At 35.9% G+C, this 13664-nt stretch overlaps 1 protein-coding gene across 1 annotated transcript in view; it reads right to left on the reverse strand.

The window, feature by feature from the left end:
• Positions 1–13664, reverse strand: part of csmd1b (CUB and Sushi multiple domains 1b) — a 283651-nt gene that overhangs the window by 48944 nt on the left and 221043 nt on the right. The window contains exons 47-52 of the mRNA XM_086174557.1: positions 8979–9124; positions 7307–7387; positions 5915–6028; positions 4909–5025; positions 4549–4620; positions 2374–2520 (exon numbers count right to left, since the gene is read on the reverse strand). Of these exons, the coding sequence (XP_086030683.1) occupies positions 2374–2520; positions 4549–4620; positions 4909–5025; positions 5915–6028; positions 7307–7387; positions 8979–9124 (677 nt within the window). The remainder of the gene's footprint in view (positions 1–2373; positions 2521–4548; positions 4621–4908; positions 5026–5914; positions 6029–7306; positions 7388–8978; positions 9125–13664) is intronic.

A 13664-nucleotide genomic window follows, 5' to 3' on the forward strand; every position in this document is an offset into this window, starting at 1 on the left:
CCATGCAAGAAGTCACTGGGGGACATATTCAAGGATTTGCTCACTTTTTAATGAGTTTGCTTCATAACAATTGTAATTGCAATTGCTTTTTCCTGTTCAGTCAAGTGAAAAAACAAATATTTGAGCCCCCTGCAATATTAATATTCCACTATGAGGTCACCACACCCTTTAAGCAAATAACGTCTACATGGTTGTCCAGGGATTTATTTCCCATTGGTTGGAGGTAATCAGAACTTTCAGCCTTAAACCTAGTTCACTCAAAGGGGTTTCCAGCTTAACAAAAACCTGTCAGTGTCAGAAGGATCAATGCTAATGGGATATCTGAAGAGTTGTCCCTTTTATTCCATCTGAGAAATCATGGCCATTCTTTGTTCCACTTTTGTGATTATCTGTGTGAGATAGACAGCTCACACATCCAGGTGAAGGAATAAGTGGTAAAATCCTGAGTTGATGTAATATAAGGTTTTTCTGTTTAATGGCTAAAAATGCTGTTTTTCTAAAAATGTTGTTTTTGTACTTGGTCTTTCAGCTCAATGTTTGAGCCTCACTGTGCAGGATAATATTTGTTCAGAGCTTGACACTAAAAGGCTATTTTCACACCTCTGTGCTGAATGGAAAATTGGGCAAAGATGAATGCAAAGAATGACATGGAGACTTAATTGTGTTGTGTCCCACTTACATATGAAGGCATGACCGACCATTAAATAACAAAAACAAAGAAGTTATGAACCAGTCAAAATGAAACTATAAATGTAAGTCTCTTATTCGGGGACTGACCATTAACATAGCGTCACAAAGTATCACAATAGAAATATTGCTGTTGGTGCTTCTACTCTAAGCGCTACTTATTATCAACAATTTGAATTGACTGCGTCAAATTTATTGTGGCCTACAAATCTTTTTAACAGGACCTGATAAAAATTTGATTCGTGGATATTTACTAAATACTCTAATAGATCAAATAATTAATTACCATAATGTGCGGAATGTTGATACCGCTAACTCTGTGAGCCCATACTGCTATCTCTGTTAGCCAATGGCTAAGAGAAAAAGTGGACATATTTTCCCCCTAGCAGTCATTTATGCATAAAATGACTGCTGACTCTGATACATGTTTGCATGAAATAGATATACATGTTTAGATTTAGTTTGCCATATTTATTGCACCAGCAGACACACAGCCTGTCAGTGTCAAAATATGTAACCATCCTAAAGGAGCCCCTGGCAAAAAACAGAGGCAGATGCTAAGAGACCAGGGTCACAGTTTTTTTTCCTTGTTCAATGCATAATTGCAACACTCCTATTCTTCTTTGTATTTCACTACTTTTGAAGCAAATAAACAAAACCAAAAAAATGTGCAACACTGGCCAGATGCAGTTGGAGGGAAAATTCAGCTTGGACTTATTTTATCTAATTCAATTACATAGTATGAATGCTGGCTTGTGCTCTTAACCATGGATGTTTATTGTTTCATATCGTAAGTGAATTTTACTCTAAAACAGAGAGTAATTGCTGGGAGAGGTGGCTAATATTTGAAGCACCTAATGGGACTTTGATAAGAATCACATCTAAGAAGTAAAACTAACATTATTTATACATAGGCCAACTCACCAGAGAGAGGAGACAACACCGTTATTTCAGACAAGGCCACAAATACACAAAATACATCATTGTTTTTTTCTTTTGGAATGGCACTTCCAGTGACTGACCTTGTAACTTAGTCCTCTAAAGCTGAAAAAGGATCAGTGTAAACTAACTATGACTGAGAAAAAAATGTTATCTTCAACAATTTTCCAAGTTAAATCCCTTGATTAAAGGACAGTAAAGGGCAAATCCTACTGCTCAAATTTAACAAAGCTGATGATAATAGCACCATTATCTTGGCAAGAACCTGCAGAGAATATATTCAACTCTGAGAAATTGTCAAATTAACAAATTGAGGGTACAAATTTTCTTTTGTTCCTAATTAGCCTCATGCATTAAAGAGAACATTTACATTAAGAAGTGCTTTATAAATTATCACACAGCTTGAACCTACACTTGATGAATCAACATGTTGTCGTGATGAGAAAGCTGTTTTGTCTCTTCCACCTTGACACATAAGCCTAACAGATCAAATAAATCTGCCAATATTAATTAATAATTTTTGTCACATAGAGTGGGAAACAATGTTTCTGAAAGGAGCCATCAAATACAGGACACAGGACATTTGCTGCTGTTTTTGGCCAAGAAATTGCTGCAGTAACAAAAGAAAAATGTCACACAGGTGAAACTAGTATTCTCTTATTTGTAATATGATCACCAGTTAATGACTTTAAATAGATAAATAAACAAACAGAAGGTTACAACATAGTGCAAATTGATAATATATACCTGAATATCGAATCTTGAATCCTTTCTTGTTGGTTGCATGGTCAGTGGACCATCGCAGGTAGAGTTGGTTAGTTTTAGATGTGAAGTTGAGCTGGGATGAGTGGTTTCCACTCAGAGCGACAAGCAAAGGACTCTGTCCCGACGATCCTACAGAAATGAAGTAATCATGAATGAACCAAAGTCTACTGTTCAAACTGTTAGAAGTTTTCTGCATGCATTTTTATATCATATGGGCAACAATTAGAAACTCGGCAAATATAAATTCAATAGAACTGTTTTTGAACAATGTAGCTTCAAGCCTTTACAGAGAGAAAGTGAGGAATAAAAGATGCTTTGTAATTGAACATTATGGATTTAGTGTTATCTGTGAAAATGAAGTGTGTTGTGTGCTCCTATGGCCAATTTTACCAGACACAAGCAGTGCAATGAAAAAAAACCTCAGGCCAACACCTTCTCTGTGCTCCAAGAAGCCTTGCAGATTTAGACCAGTTCTGATCATGTGGTTTAATAAATCTAGAAAAATATGTGCACCAATTACATAATTAATTATTTTCAGATTTGACACAAAATATTTTTTTCCTTTGTAGTTTAAAAAACAAAAACACATCATGAAACCAGCTAAAGAAAAACCCAAACAACCCATCATCTACCGCTTATCCTGTGCCTAAGGTCGAAGGTATCTCGAAGCTATCCCAGCTGTCATCGGGTAGGAATCTGGGTACGCTCTTGAGTGGTCACCAGTGCATTGCAGGACCATATATAACAATTTATACTTTATTAATCCGTCACGGGGGAAATATCTACTCTGCAATTAACCCATCATGGATGAACCATGAGCAGTTGGCTGCTGTCCATCAGTGCCAGGGGATCAGTGTCTTCCTCAATAACACTTCAACACACTAGGAGGAGATGGGAACAGAACAAGGAATGTTCATTTCCAAAGATGATTGCTCTACCTCCTTCACCATGCCACCCCCATATATAGAGATAATCAAACATTCACCCTCTCATTCCCACAACTGGGCAATCTTTCCAGTTTGTTCCTATTGACCCTCTGCATGTTTTTAGAATGCGGAAGGAACCACGGAACTCATAGAAAACTCACGCAGACATAAGGAAAACAAGCATACACAACACAGAAAGGACCCTTGTGGGAATCAAACCAGGCCCGCTTTGTGCACTGAGGCGGATGCGATAACCCATGCTCCCCCCAAAAAACAGCCCCCCAAATGACATCAGGCTCATTTGATTCAGGTAAATATTAGCTCATTTTCTTTGCAAAATTTTGAAGGACATATTCAAAGTACCAAACTCTCAACAAAATCTGCACTGGAGTATAGTTTTTAAGTTTCTCTTTATTGTCATCCAGCCTACCATGCTGGGATCTATGAATTACAATGAGCTTAGATTAGAGCCCTTTGCAAGACTTTGTATATAAAAGCAATGTCTATTGATTTCACAATATCTACATTCCTCCCGACATAAACATTCACAAATAAAATCTGGTAAGGCTGTCGTTTTGTTACTGCAGATCAGTGATAATAGCAGTTACACCTGCCTCCTCATAAATGGTGCCTTTGCTGTCAGCAACGTCACAAGAAGCAGTCAGTTTAACTCTAGCCAAGTAAAAACATGCAGAAAGAGCCGATCTAGAGAACAACACATTTATCGGCTTAATACATGTCCTTCTCTTTATGTGGCCTCAAATTACGATGCTGTATGCTTGGCTGCTGTTTTGTTTTGGTGTTTTATATATTGAGCTACACTCACTATAAACCTAAAAAGATCTGACATAATGTTATCCACTGTAGCTATGTGGATTTTATAAGCTCAAACCCAATTAACTTAAAATTTTGCCTGTTTAAAGCTAAAAAAGGTTAGATGATACAAACACACAAACACACACACACACTTACTTTCAAATGTACTATTATGTAACCTTTGTGAAACTCCTGGGGCACTACTCCCCTCGCCAAGTATGAATTAAGCTTTGTGCAGTAGTGCTACTTTTCATTAAAAGAAAATAATAACAAGAATTAAAGCAGCATGTGAGACTATTTATGTATCCATGTGTGTGTCAAGAGCTGCTTGTGTGTGTGTATGTGTATGTGTGAGTGTGTTATGTGATGCTTTTGTTGTGTGTAGGTGGAGGAAGAATAGAGGAGAGCTGTTTACCATCAAAAATCTCCAGTTCATCAAACTGTTTCTCACTGTGGAACATCTCCACGTAGATATTGATGACATAACCTGAAAGAGGAACAGGAATTTATTTACAACTAAAAACCAAAAAGGCATAATTAACACCAAGTGATTAGATACCACAGACACATACAAGTGCATGTGACTTATTTCAGCCATTGCTTTAGTACACAGAATTTTATAAACACTTGTACTCTATTTTACACACCTGTACTCTCCCACACAGGCACACCCCGACACTCCATACACACTCATGCACAGAGAAGTACACTCCACTGACCTTGCGCAGAGATAAAAAGACATTTGCATATGATGTTTCATCAGAGGTGAAACTACCTGGAAGCATACGTAGCAGCCACGAGCATGTCTGACTGTTGGGGTAGTTGTTTGGGAACCCAGGGCTCAATATAACCCCTGATGATGAAGACCGCTCCTCATTCGCTGGACACTGAGCTGAAGGATTGACATAAATGAAAATGAAACTATTCAGAACAGTGACATTTTTTTCTTTTTCCTTGGCAAGCTTTTGGTCAAAGAAACCTTTTTTTAAGATAAGATCATTTATTGATCCCCATTGGGGGAAAACAAGTGTTTTTTCTTTGTTTCTCTGATAATCCATTGTCCATTCATAGATGTGTTTGTTGAAATTTTAACCAGGTCATCAGCAACTTCTTGAAAATAATGCTTAAATTGGCAGCCTCATAGGTATGAAAAGCTTGAGTGTTCTCTGCCATTATAATGTGTCTCGTATTAGCTTTTAGTACATCATTTACAAAGGACACCTTCTTCTCAAACATTCTGGTTTGATGGCTGTTTATGTAACAGAACAAGCAGAAAAGAAAATGCAATGCAATGCAATCCAGCAATCCAATTTGTTTGTGGGAGCACTTGGACTGCACGTCCTCTTGCAAGAGTGCCTTATCTGTCTTTCTCAAGCTTCATAATGGAAAGGATGGTGAATACTGAGCATCTCTTCAATTCTCAGATGAAGCAGGTAAAAAACAAAAAAAGAACTAATTTTGATTTGTATTCAGTAGCTGCAAGAAACATGTGGAGCAAAATATCATAAATATCACGGCCCATAGCTGCTTATTGCTGCTCAATGAAAACAGATAGATACTTCTATTCTGATGTAGTTTAAGTCTCCACATCAGACATCTTTATGGGTATCCATGAAAAAAACAAACAATAATTGAGTTTTTTAGTTACAGTACCCTAACTATTTGAAGTTAGTCAATTCATTATTGGATTTTTTTAATTCACTGCTGAATTTATTTGCTGTTCCCTAGCAGACACAACGTGCAAAGGCAATGTTCAGAAGTGATGCAGCATATCTGCTTACCTTGACATGTTGGGGTTGGGGATTCAAACAGCAAATGTGAGTTAAGCATACACACAAGCTCAGCCTTTCCAACCAGTGTGTATCCAGGCAAACAGCGGTACTTCACAATATCACCTATCACATGAAAAATAATAGCGAGTCAATCAATCAATTACAAAAGTGAGGCGATTTTGTCTTCAAGCATGCCTTATATGATGCTCATGCTGATAATCTATAATCTTTAGCCGTATGAAATTAAATATTTACCAATATTTTGGTTAATTGCGCGGTAATTTTAGAAAAAAATAATTTGTTTATTCATGTACATATATCTTTATTTCATTTGCGTGAAATAGCCTGATATTTCAAAAAGGGTTAAGACTTTCAGCTTTGTATAAATAAGCATGATAGTGCTATACTAAAATAATGTTAAAACTTTCACTTGTCTTTGCATGGATACAAGCACCAAGATTGTCATTGAATAGAACCAGTTTTTATGTGTTTAATTGCCTCAGTTTCATGGCAAGTGCATTAATATAAAAGGAAAACTTGAATCAGTACTTTTCAGCATTCATCCCATTTTAATGCCCTGAAAGTCACTGCAATTCAATCTTAGAAAAACAGACTTTATAAGCTTGAATGGGTTGAAGCCATAGCTTTAAAATGATTAACTCTTAGTAAATGTTGATGATATGACATGTTTATTGCCACATTTATGAAAAAAAACATAAATCCATATCATATTAAATGTTATATCCATTACAATAGTTTAGAAGAACACATACTGTTTTTTCCACAAAAAGTAATTAGGTGTGGTACAGTTACTTGGTTCTCTGCGCATCTCAACAATGACTAACATTAGAGTATTTTACTAAATGTTCCCACAATTTCTCCTCCAGAATGGAAACAGTTTATGATAACTGAGTGATTCAGTATAAACATACTGAAGAAATTCTATGGAAACACTTATTTTATGATACAATAAGATATATAAGATAAATCTTAATCTGCTCTACCCTTTTTATCTTCAGGCGTCAGAGGCATCCATACTAACATGTGTACATATGCATGATCCCTCAGACACACATGCGTGTGCACATACACTCACACACATGCACACACACACATACACACACACAGGATTATTCTGGGTGGTTTGGAGTCATTGCACTTTCAAGGTACGGTAGCCCATTAGATTAATGAGTTAATGGTCTCCTGCAGGATTGATTATTTAGTTAGACTGAACTTAAAATTAGGGTTTGAAGAAGAAAAACATAATCATAAGAAATCTGTACTTGAACTTGTCTTAATAATAATCCGTGTTCCCATAAATTACGACTATTGATTATGCCTACTAATAAAAGCACAATATGCAATCATGTAATAATTGTAACGTGTGCTAAGGATTGTTACCTATTTGGAAGTCTTCATCTTCAAACATTATACCTGCATTCTCCACAACAGAGGGAGGAGGGCATTTTTTCAGACGGTAGGCTGAAAAAAATACAAACAAGATTTCCTAGTTAAAAATGACGAAGTTAAAATGAGTAAATAGTCATACATAGTGTACATATATACATACATACATAAATACATATATACATACAGTCATATATACATATTCATACATTTTTAATGAGAACAGATTGTTCCTTGTGCAGAATTGTTGAAAATTACATTTTTGATTGTGATTGTATATTTATTCCTTTCATTAATTATACCATTCTGGTATAATAACTTAAATAAGACCCAACATTATTGTCTTACAGCCATCATTCAATGTATAGAGGGATGGATTGTATGCTAATTATTTTTATTCAATTTATTTACTGTGTTTATCTAACTCAATTGGAAAATAAGATGTTTAAGAAATTTATGAATTGATTATTTGCCCATCTATTTATTTATTTATTCATTTATTTATTTGTTTATTTATGTATTCATTTATTCATTCATTCATAGTTATTTGAATATTCATCCAATTATTTCAGACGGCAGTCTCTCTTTGATGTGATTTGATGTGACTTTGCCATTAAGCGTCCATCATACACTTGATGATCCCTATTACTCAATGATTCCACGAAATGTTTGGCCACTGGTCCTTGAATAAAATATGGCTTTTCATTTTGTTATGTTGTAAGCTTATTCACATTACATGCAATCTTCAGGAAAACTCCGAAAAGGGTTCTAATCCATGCCACAGTTGACATTGGCTGTCGTCTGGTGTGAAAACCTCTTGACTGATGAAAATAGCCTTTGAATTAGAGTTATAAAAACACCCTATTCTCTTAAATGTCAGTCACAGTTGACAACATGACAGAATATGCACTGCCTACTATTATGGCACGATGTTCACAAATGGATGACAGCATCCATGAAAAATTACACACTATGCCCCACCACATGTCCATGCTAGCCTTTAAACCATGGCAAAAAAATGAGCCACAAAATGGATCAAATTCTCAGATGCACCAGACAGTAAGTGGGGCAGGAGGAGAATAAAATAGTGATATGTTCACAAATTCAAGCTCCTCGATCAATAATCCATCACTAAATCACTTCGTAAAAGACAAAGTCTTTTATAAACTGATTGGAGTAGTGGTTGGAGGATAAGCTTCAACCTTTTCATCAAAATTGGATTGGAGTTGGGCTGTGACAGATAACATCAGATAACATTGTTCTTTGCGTGAGGTGGGCTAAGTTACAAGTGCACTCGGACAATCTTAAGCAATACACTAAAATAAGATATCAAGGACAGATACACAAACATTAATCTCATACAGTGCATTGATCCAAAGAAATCACCCAACACATGAACTATCGCCTGTCTCCTACTGCACGTGTTGCACATTCATTCGAACCCAGTCATGGTATAATTAAAACGAGAATACTGATTATGTGACGTGTCTGTGGAGACACCTATGACCTCATGTATAATAGTGATAAACGTCTACAAGCAATTGATAGAGAATTAGAAATAATAATAAATTCATGTATTTATTACTATTTTTATTTTTCCTCTCAGTTTTTTATTCCTGTTTTTCAGCAAATAAAACCATTTTTGGAAAGTGAGAACAACTTGTACCATGAAAGTTGAGTATGAAGAACCCTCCAGTTGAAAAGTCAGAGTGAAACCGAATCAGGACCTTTGGACTCGTACTGTAGGCAGACTCTAAAGCTGTGTTGCCACTGAACACACCAAGCTGAGGACTTGATGAGTCAGCACCATCCCTAAAAGAAAAAAAAACAGATTAACACATGTGACATTTACAACTTTAACTTCTGAAAATTACTGGACACTGTGCATCTAAGAAAGGTATATAGTTGACTTGCACTCAACAATCAATAATTCTTCACAAAGCAGTCCAAACCCTAAAGTTTAGAGGAGTTTTTTTATGGTTCTGATCTCCAAGCCCTGAACACATCTCTTAGTACCCCCAGCATAAAGTCACAATATTTGCACAAACTCAGTAAAGGTACTGTGGCAGCTGCATGTACTTTGAATTGTAACTTCAACAAGAAAGCATTAATGTCACTCGGCAGTAGCAGGGTTGAAATGGCAAGGATTGTTGACAATGAAATACCTGACTGCAAATCACCCAAACCCTTGCAAAAAAGCTGTTCAGTGTTTATGCTTAAATAAATGAAAAATTCTCAATGAGGTACAAATTTAATCTTTGATATAAACTAACTCAGCTACTGTTGTGGGATTTTATTTATCTATGTCATATTTAGTTATTTATTATTTGGCCATTCCAAGTCAGTGGTGATTGTTGTTTTGGATAAGACTGGCAGCTAAATATAAAAGTCTGATCAGAATAAACATCTTTTGATTTGCTGGGCTTTATTCTGCTAGAATCTACCAGAATTCAGTCTGGAAGAGATCATCTATTGTAACTAAGATAAGAGAACCATCTGGTATGTCTACATGGTTGTTCTTTGAGGATTAGGGATATGAGAAATGTATAGAATTTTTCTTTCTTTGCCTTTTCATCATTTCAAATATTTTAATTGAACTGAGGCCTTGGATGGAAGGCGTAACTTCCCTCATTAACTGTTGAATGCTGCTGTGAAGAAACATTTTTCTAAAGTTCCTAAATGCCCAATTTTTGTTTTTTAATGAACATGCCATTGGATTAAACAAGGGTTTTAAAATTTTAATACTCAAAGAGTGCCAGGAATCTCTTAGCTACTCAATAATTCAAGGTCTTCCGAAGGTGTTGGAGCTCATTTAGTGAATCAAAATGTGCTATTTGGGTCATTTAAACCAAACAGCCTTAAAGATTCTGTGGGACTTATTAGTTCCTCTCTTAAAAGTGTACAACTCCAAAACCAATCTGAGATGGATATCCCATAGAGTAAGACAACAATGGTCTTACTGCAATACTGCATTACGTAAAAAATGAATACATTTTAAGAAGTCATTTTAATGTGTGATCATATGAAATGATCATGAGTTCTCATATGAGAAATCAGTCCGAAAGGCTATAATAGCTGTATAATAGCTGAATGCTGTAATTATCTAAGCTCAGGCAACAATCTTAACATTCTCTTACATGAAACCAGAGGTTGCTTATGAAACACAGATGCCATGAGACCTCAGTAGAAGTAAAGCAAAAGATTATGATCTTACATCGGTGACTCATTGCAATAAACCGGGGGGCTGTGATAAGGAAAAATATAAGTGTGAAAAATAATAAAGAGGGATTTATATGTCTAAAAAATTGGCTCTTGATGCAGTAAAAAATGATGTTCCAACTGGCAGCCACTTTGGTCACATGTTAGCTTTAGTCAGAAAAGTCTTTTTGACATCAAGAATATAGTGATTTTGAAGTGATTTGTCCTTGAAAATAGAGGCTGATGGAATGATCTGATATATAGAGTGCTTTGCTTAGTTTTTTTGAAATTACAGCCATGGAAACAAAATTATTTGTCAGCCTTTGCAGCAGAAGTCATGACCTTACTATCATTTTTACTGAAATTTAAGAGCAATAACTGGTTTGCAGGACAAGTCTATGTTGATCTGTGTCATCTGCATATCAAAACAAATTATTCAAATAGCAGAGTGAGAGAGTTATTGGGCATTGTTGGAAGCACTGAGATATACATTGACCAGTGGGCACAAAAGCCTCTTTTCATGAAAGAAGATATAATGTAACTCTTGATCATATCAGATGGAGGGGGCATAGTAAATGTAAATCAAAATCTATCAATCAAAAGTTGCTGTTTATACTCACAAAGTCATTTTTTTGTGACTGCTAAACATTAATGTTTGCAAAAACATTAGAAAGATTAGATATTCAAGTAATTTCAAAACTTGGTGATAATAGTTTTCTACTGTGTACAACAATTCATGTACACAACAACTGATACAAAAGTCTCAGTAAGTATTGAAATGGTTACCGGTAATGATCAGGTCAATAGGATTAGATTAGTTTAAAGGTTTTGGTGACACAATGTTTGGATGTAAATAGAGTAGGTTTGTGGGAGGAGTGAATATTGTTAGGCCATATTGCTGTCATATTTCTATAAGCAGCACTGTGTTAGAGGGGGGAGCTTGAGAAATTGTCCTTGTGATAGACGCAGAGTCACACAGTGAAAAGGAGGAGGAATCTGTGACAGGTGAGCAGGATTATGAGGACAGCTACACAATTGGGCTAATTAAAATGTTTTGAAGAATACTGACATACAGTAGTTTAGCCCTTTTTTAAAACCTTGGAGGTCTAGATTGGCAAAGGGACTGACATAGTCCCTCTATTCGTCAATTGCTGAAAGGGGGTTTTGTTTATTTCACTGTGTTAAGCGGCATAGTAGACATAAACAAATTCATTATATCCATGGATAATCCCACAACAACAATATTAATAATAATAATAATAAAGCAGCTTTCATCAAAATGTTGTACAAACAAGAATAAATAAGAAAAAGACACAATGAAATAAAAAAATTAAAGAAATCATCTTTTTTGCCCAATCCTCAGTCAAGGTCACAACTTTGTTAAACTAAGCTTTACATTTTTTTAATGATGGAATCTCCGATTATCATCATCCTTGGATGAGAACAGTTTGGTGATGCTCCTTTTAAAACTACAGCCATCCTTTATGAGATGTCTATGAAATTAAAATCCAAATTGGCTTTAGGGTACAGGAAGTCAATATCACCCAAGCATGTTTGTTTTGATGGGAGTGGGGAACTGAGATCTTATGAATCCACACAACACAGTTAAAAGCATTAGTGGACTCTAAAACCAATAGAGAAAACTGCTAAAATGTGCGAATATCATACAGTTTCTGTGTGGATGGATAGCTTGTGTCTTAAAGGTCCCAATAACGAACCTACCCCTTCTTATTATCAAGTCTCCCACCAAATCCCAAAGCTGGAGTTGAATGGTACTTAAGATTTAGTCCAAGGTGGAGCAACAGTTATTCAGGAAGTGGGCCTGGAACATGGAGTAGTAGCTTTGCCAGCCACCACCTACTGAAAAAGTGTTTTTTTGGCTTGAGAAGGCTACAGAAGATAGTGTTCAAGTGTCAGTCATCCTTCAAGCCTTTGCACAAAGTGGAAAATCTATTCTTCAACTCAGCAATCTTCTAAGTTGAACAGGCTCAGCCCAGGGTGTCACATGTTGCAATTCATTTGTGTCTGCTCAAGGAGTTCATCATATAACATGATATAGAAGTGTCTCATATGTGTTCCCTGAGATAAAATATTTAACTTAAACACCAAAGATAAAAAGTCCATTCTTAATCCATTCTCTGTGCATTTTTCTTTTACAGTTTAAATAACCATATGTTTTCATTATTGAACTGAACATGAACATTAGTCATCAGGCAATTTTCCCACAAAGTTGTAATTAATGAAAAATAATCAGACATACGATTTTGTCTTATAGTTGATAAAAGCCCAAACTTTCCTGTGTGTTATATAATTCAACAGTATGTCTCAGACCTAGATTGAGAAGAGATGTGGCCAGAAAATGGTAGTAATGTAGCAGGCCTCTGGATCACCCTGTTTATTTCTGTCAAAAGCCAAAGAAAGCAGATGGATTTCGCTTAGATAAGAAACAGGAACTCCTCTCTTCACTTTTCAGCCAGTTACCTAATATATTCATGGGTTTGTGACATGAGCAGACTGAGTGGAGCAGAAGTCCATGTATGGAGGAACATCACAATCTATATCCTTTTTACCGAAAAATCTACAAAAGTGATACAATGGCTTTGTTCCTCAATGTATGTGCTAAAATCGGATGAAATACCAGAATCTATTTGCAGCAGCAAAATAACCTGATATTGTACCTCTTCATTCCTGTATCTTTTGGTCTGGTAACTGGCAATGTTGAAAGTGAGTAGCAGCCACCATGAATGTATTACTTTCCCACCACCTGCATTTCAATTGCTCACTTAGGACTTGCCTCTTGAGCCTTCAAATTAAAGCCTGACCTAACCCAAACACAGAGTATATCTTTCTGTTTTATGCCAATTAATGACAAAAAAATCCAAATCCCTCTTAATTTTTAATTTCATTCCACATTAATTCACTTCAAAAAATACTTTTGAATGCAAACACGGTGTGAAACGCACATATTAAATGAAAAGGTTCTCTTGGTGTGCTTTGGATTCACGAACCCTGCTCTACTAGTCCTTTCATTACCTTTCTCACTCCCCACTGAATCTCATCATTACTGCCAGAGTTACCGAACCCTCTCTGGGTCTGCTGTGGCCGTGGTACTGAACTAGATTGAATTGGTCAGTGGTTCCATTGAAAATGCATC

The sequence above is a fragment of the Fistularia commersonii genome, chromosome 27 (assembly GCF_037954325.1).
Source record: "Fistularia commersonii isolate RoL2024-O1a breed Wild chromosome 27, RoL_Fcom_v1.0, whole genome shotgun sequence".
Lineage (NCBI taxonomy): Eukaryota > Metazoa > Chordata > Actinopteri > Syngnathiformes > Fistulariidae > Fistularia > Fistularia commersonii.